This window comes from Polyodon spathula, unplaced genomic scaffold, assembly GCF_017654505.1.
Source record: "Polyodon spathula isolate WHYD16114869_AA unplaced genomic scaffold, ASM1765450v1 scaffolds_2438, whole genome shotgun sequence".
NCBI classification, from domain to species: domain Eukaryota; kingdom Metazoa; phylum Chordata; class Actinopteri; order Acipenseriformes; family Polyodontidae; genus Polyodon; species Polyodon spathula.
This window is the reverse complement of record NW_024473909.1, coordinates 1-6,354: the sequence shown is the minus strand read 5'-3', so window position 1 is coordinate 6,354 and position 6,354 is coordinate 1. Positions and strand designations below refer to the sequence as shown.

The window sequence follows — 6,354 nt, the reverse complement described above, 5'->3', positions numbered from 1 at the left end:
TAGCTTTGACAAGGCTTTTATTATTCCAACACATTATGAAGACACAGCAAGCAGTTTGTCAGTAGACTGGGAGCGCCTCTTCAGGAACACGGCCAACAGGACAGCACAGGAGAGAGCCAGAGCCACAGCGGAGACTGCTAGCACAGGAACAGAGGGGTTAACAGGACAGTGCAGGAGGGAAGCTACACCCATTGAAGACTCTAGAGTAGCAACTCTGCAGAGAGCATCACTTAAATTAGATTTACAAGTACAGAAACCCATGGGACTGGAGGACATACTGGTCCAGTGAGGAAATCCGTTGTAGCCTAGTCATTCAAGGCTCCCATAGGTTTCCCCAGTACTGATAACAGCACAGAGTCCAACACTATATACACACACATAATGGAACACTAGATCACAGTACCAATAGCAAGCCTCTCATTTCAAATACATAGGACTGAATTATTAAATACTCTTTAGACTAATAGAAAAGTTAAAGCAGGCTAGCCCAGTAGCATTGAGAGCTGCACTTACCCGGCACGTCCACAAGCTGCAGGGGGTGGTACAGGGACTCCTTACTGAGCACGACAGCATGGTCTCGGGTCACATGCACCACGGTCAGGGGGCCGATGGTGATCTCCTTTACATGCACTCGGGGGTCCTGGCCAGCTACACAGAGGAGGAGACAGGAGGGCAAGGTTACTGGCATTGCTGAAACCAAGTAATGCACTGGTGATTGAGCTACTCCACAATGCAACTCCATTGAAGGGGAGCACATGGTCAAAAAATGGTTAGAAATGCTTTAGTACTAGCAAAGACACTGGAGCCCATTTTCTTCCATTGAATATGGAATATCACCCATGCAGCTTTGGAACACAAGATGTTGCTTCTTGCTGATCACTTCATGTGCTGAAACTCACACCAGTGGTCTAGCACCAATCAGACCAATTTACCTACTGCCAAGGCCAGTCACTGTTACAATGGCAAGTGATGGATTTAGAACTATTGGTTAGAGTTCCTTTTATAGCCAAGTTTAATGCCTGTTGTCAATGTCAACTATATTACACTGGACATCAAAGGGTTAAGACTCAATTACCTGGAGCTGCAGCGACAGTATTGGAGCCTCTTGGTTAGAGTTCCAGCCATATGAAGAGGCCTCACCCAGGCTGGGTGTTCAGACAGTACCTGGATCAAGAGCAGCCGCTCTCTATCATATGGGAGATATTGAAATTGGAGAAGGAATCTATGAAAAAGACCTAGGAGTTTTTGTTGACTCAAATGTCTTCATCTAGACAATGTGGAGAAGCTATAAAAAAGGCTAACAAGATGCTCGGATACATTGTGAAAAGTGTTGAATTTAAATCAAGGGAAGTAATGTTAAAACTGTACAATGCACTAGTAAGACCTCATCTTGAATATTGTGTTCAGTTCTGGTCACCTCGCTATAAAAAAGATATTGCTGCTCTAGAAAGAGTGCAAAGAAGAGCGACCAGAATTATTCCGGGCTTAAAAGGCATGTCATATGCAGACAGGCTAAAAGAATTGAATCTGTTCAGTCTTGAACAAAGAAGACTACGTGGCGACCTAATTCAAGCATTCAAAATTCTAAAAGGTATTGACAGTGTCGACCCAAGGGACTTTTTCAGCCTGAAAAAAGAAACAAGGACCAGGGGTCACAAATGGAGATTAGACAAAGGGGCATTCAGAACAGAAAATAGGAGACACTTTTTTACACAGAGAATTGTGAGGGTCTGGAATCAACTCCCCAGTAAGGTTGTTGAAGCCGACACCCTGGGATCCTTCAAGAAGCTGCTTGATGTGATTTTGGGATCAATAAGCTACTAACAACCAAACGAGCAAGATGGGCCGAATGACCTCCTCTCGTTTGTAAACTTTCTTATGTTCTTCTGCGGCCACTTTCTTCTCCAGTGGATCCCGGAAGGAATCCCGTAGCTCGCCGGCCGCCCGGGAGGAGGGAGGAACCGGGGTCTCCCAGAGCAGGAGCCAGCGTCACAGCACCCACACACTGCAGAGGAACCATCCTCAGAGACCCACCTGGAGAAAGAGGCACAGCATGAGGGGGGCAGGATCACAGAGCGCCAGCTAGGATACAAGGACTGTGCACAGCCACAGAACCTTCACTGTCCCAACACTCATGAACTGGTACATTCAACCAGGGCACACAGGGAGGATTCAATATTTCTGCAAGGACATCAAATAACCAAACTGGATATGAAAAGTATAATTCACATAGGATTAGAACACAGGGCAACCTAGCATCTAAACAGATCTAAAATAACCACACACAACCCCTAATCAGTGTGAAGAGAGGACTTGCAATTAACAGGGCCACCACCTCCAAATGTTGGAAGGTGTGTTGCAGAGCTTGTACTCAGGGAGAGCTGCAACTGGACCACAGAGGTAGGATGCCATGATTGCAATGGCAAGGTTCATCCCACAGGTGCTTGCTTAGGCAGACCAGTCTCCTAGGGAGCAAACAGCATAGTGGAATAAGGGGACAGGGGCTGGATTTAAAGGCTAGTCTGTTCAGCACAGAGGATCTGATCACTCTTGCACAGCTTACCTGTTGGTTTGCTTCTGGTAGGAGCAGGCCTTGTTGGAGGCATCAGCTGGTTTGTCAGCATTAACTGCCCTCAGTGTGCAAGTCACATAGATCTGAAACGAGAGGGGGGAGGGAAAATGTCAATGGGAATGTAGTCAAACCATACAGCACATCAGTGTACCAGAAAGCAAAACTCTAATCATAGTATACTTTGACAAGTTAAAAGGAACCCGGTCTAGCTAAGCCTTACCAAACTCCTGGAATCCCCCTGGAACCTGAAAGCAGTGATGTCAAAGCGCAGCTTGTTCAGAGCAGGTCTGGTGAAGGAAGAGGAGGAGTCTGGAGCTTTGCTATCCATCAGGCAGCTGGGAGAGACAGGAGGAAAAAGGGTTACACCTCCAACACACCATTCAAAACAGGGTCAATAAAGCAGAGTGTGTAAAGCAACTCACCCAAGCTTGTCCACGACGGCATATCTGGGCTCAGAGTCCTTGTTGCCACTCAGGGTGGCGATGCAGCTGTCGACGTAGAGCCGCAGGGGCACGTGGTTGTCGACGGCAACAGAAGCCTCAACGTGAAGGACATCACCCAGGTAGATGACACTGGAGACTCTGGGACCACTCCAGGTATCTGGAACAGGATGCAAGTAGACACATTATACAGAGACCAGCATTAAACACACGATACAAGAACCTCTACTACAGGAAAGTATGCACTAGCAAATCCTTACTACAGGACCACTCCAGTAGTCTGGCAGAGGAATTGTGCACTGGCAACAAACAGCTGCAGGAACCCTCCATGCCAGGGGTGTGCAATGAGTCCTGGAGGGCCCTTCCACTCCAGGGTTAAACAAACTATTTCAGGGCCTGGATGGAGGTTTAATTACAGTTTAGAACAGAAACCCCAGCACTGGAAGACCCAGCTTAAGCCACCCCTGCTCCATGACAGACTGGCAAATCACCAGCAGGGTGTCCAATGCTGGCCCTTCCACTCCTGGGCTGTGTTCCAACCCTGTTGTAAATTGCTTCATTATACTGCAGCCTATGCACCGCATGGGGAAATTCAATTTGGATCTGTTCCCATGGAGTGATAAAATAAAGGTAGTTGCATAAATAGAGCTCTCTTCTAATGGAAGGAAGAGCGGTTTAATTTATTAAACCATAATACAAGCAGCGATGTGCAACTAACACAACTCTATACAGACACACAAGCCTAGTTGGATTCTCTCAATGGCAGATCCCCTCAAGTGAATACTAATGCTTCCAGGTTACAGGTGCAATTTTGTTCCGCTGTTTGAATACATTGAGGCTCTTCCAAATTTAAATGCTCTCAATTACACATTTAATATGCATCATAGGAATTACACAATACAAGTTACAATAGGGGATTTTGTATTAATTTCTCTTCTAAACTCACCCCCTTACACTGGCAGTAGTTATGCTACTCAAACAGCAACAAGAATTTAATTTGTCCAATAATCCCCATTATCATGATAATCAATAGATGAACACATTGTTGGAAATCACACAGCATCCCTCAGTTAACTATGGGAGGGGAGGATAAAGACCATTTGAAGATAAGCGTCAGCATCCAATACAAGAGAAACTGGTCTTCATGTTCAAAGACAGTTGCCAGGTTCTGATTAAACCCCACTCCCCATACCCAGCCCATTCCTTCATACCACTCATGAGCAGCAAGGAGAAGTCCAGGATTTGCTCTGTAGAGGCTGTTGAAGTGAAGGGCACCCAGGTTGGCTTTATGGGGCTGCTGCTGACATTCCACCTCCTGAAAAGAAAGCCTTGTAAATGATAGCATGCATAACTAATGAAACATGACATCACAAGCTGGGGGGGGGGGGGGGGGAGAGAGAAAGAGAAATTTAAAGTGAAGGCACCCAGTCAGCACAGAAAGAAAAGCATTTGTTAAATGAAATCAAACCTGTTCACTTCCTTCAATAGAAGGATCAAATCTATTACAGCAGCAGAGGCTTGAACCCTGGTACAAGTGAATGAGCAGCAGCAAAGGGATTTAGCGTGAAGTTTACAGATCCGGCCCCTCAGGTCCTTGTCTGCGCAGTACAGTACCTCGGGTATCGGCATTCAAGCAGAATATCAGCCATATTAACCCTGGTGATGATGCCAACGCTGGCAGGCTTGTAATAGAGTTTTGAATAACTTTAATAGCACAAGAAAACTGACAAGCTCCAGCCAGTCAGTACATTGTGAATCCCCATTTCATGCACCTCACTGCAAAATCTTATAGAAATGTCGAGTAAATTAGTGTTGGTCCAACTTAATAGGCTGCAGAACACACAAATTATAGAATATAAGTTGCTCTAGAGACCCATTTAATGCACAAACCAGTTTAACAGGTTCCACATACCAACACGTCCAAATATCACTGATCAAAACATTGGAATTCTACTGTAGGCAAGAACTTCACTCTGAAGTGCAAGCAGTAAGGAAAGCTGGGCCAACTACTCAACACTTTACTGTACTGACTAACGCACTAACAAATGCGATCGACACGCGGGGTTACCTGGAAAGAGCTGCCGCAATCCTGGAGCTGGATGCTGAACAAAACCGTGCTGGTGACGCTGTCGGAGGAGGTGGCCGAGCAGCCCGCGGACCCCACGCTCAGGTCAACGCTGTTCACCAGGTAGCCGATCCCGAACAAGTCCCGGTTCACCGTCACGACCATGGCGTCTTTCCTGCAGTCCAGAGTGACCGAACTCGACAGCGACAGGTCAGCTCTCTCCACAATTATACACCGACACACATTCACTACGGTAACATCAGATCAACTCTTCAGAAAACTAATGAAGGGACTATTAGGAAAACAGAATCAGAACATTGTTCTTCTGAAAACGATCATTTTCTGTATTTACATGACTTAGAATTTTATTTATTCTTAGCAGGGCGACTTAAAAATGTTACAAGTTATTACAGTACAAGTATCACATTACAAATGATCACATTACAGAATATGACATTACAGATAAGAGCAGTTATAAAGTACAGTAAAATCAGTAGAGAGTAAGATCAAATACAAACTGAATAAAATAAACAATACAGTAATTAATTACATTTAAGAGCGAGTTGGACCGGGAGCAGTTAACTTACAGTAAAAACATTTGCTCACATGAGTAAAGTCCAGTAAGAGCACATAAGTATTGTAATGGATTGAACATAGCGGTTGTGTTGCTCCTCCAAAACTATTTGTAAATAGTTGTACTAGCGTGTTTAATGTGTGTGTAATGCAGAAGAAAGAAAGTGTGTATACCACCTTAACTGTGAAAGTTGTGATGATTGACAGCTTACAGGAGCGACCGCCTGCTTGCTGTGATTGGTGGATATGCAGTTTTGGACAGGAGCTCGGATGGGAGAGGACGATTAGAGCAGATCAGGGAAGGAGAAGGGAGAGGGATCCAATCCACGGAAATGCACCCTACGAAGCGCACTGCGAAGGGCGGAGGTGGATGGAGGCCCTCTTAAGGGGTGTTCCCATCTGTAGTGAACAGAAACTGCTCCCTTCGAAGCGCCCTTCAAGCGGGCATTCCCGAAGTGTGCAAGCACTGTGCCCTCCTACCGAAGAGAGCCTCTCTTCATAACCCAGCATATGGAGGATCATTTGTGCCAAAAAAAATAAAACAAATAAAATTCGAAATAAATAATGAAAAGACGAAATAAACACATAAATAAAAATATCAATACATATAACCTGGTATTTTGCTGTACTAATGTAACAAACTGTGCGTTATTACTTTATATGAATTATCATGTTATGCACAAATGTAAGATTTTTTTTTTTTT

General features: G+C 45.0%; 1 protein-coding gene and 1 long non-coding RNA gene across 2 annotated transcripts; both read right to left on the bottom strand.

Moving 5' to 3' along the window:
• Positions 1-9: 9 nt before the first annotated feature.
• On the bottom strand, positions 10-1,259 carry LOC121310771. Its single transcript, XR_005948944.1, has 3 exons — positions 1,076-1,259; positions 514-648; positions 10-134 (listed from the first exon to the last, which is right to left on the bottom strand). It is a non-coding gene; the product is annotated as an uncharacterized LOC121310771 (long non-coding RNA).
• A 573-nt stretch (positions 1,260-1,832) lies between these two features.
• LOC121310770 (zona pellucida sperm-binding protein 3-like) lies at positions 1,833-5,177 on the bottom strand (the record flags this gene model as incomplete). The annotated part of the gene is made up of 6 exons (XM_041243704.1): positions 1,833-2,034; positions 2,564-2,655; positions 2,793-2,907; positions 2,995-3,172; positions 4,224-4,327; positions 5,081-5,177. Coding segments are annotated over 6 exons (788 nt in total), but the record flags the coding sequence as incomplete, so codon positions are not given.
• Between the last annotated feature and the right edge of the window lie 1,177 nt (positions 5,178-6,354).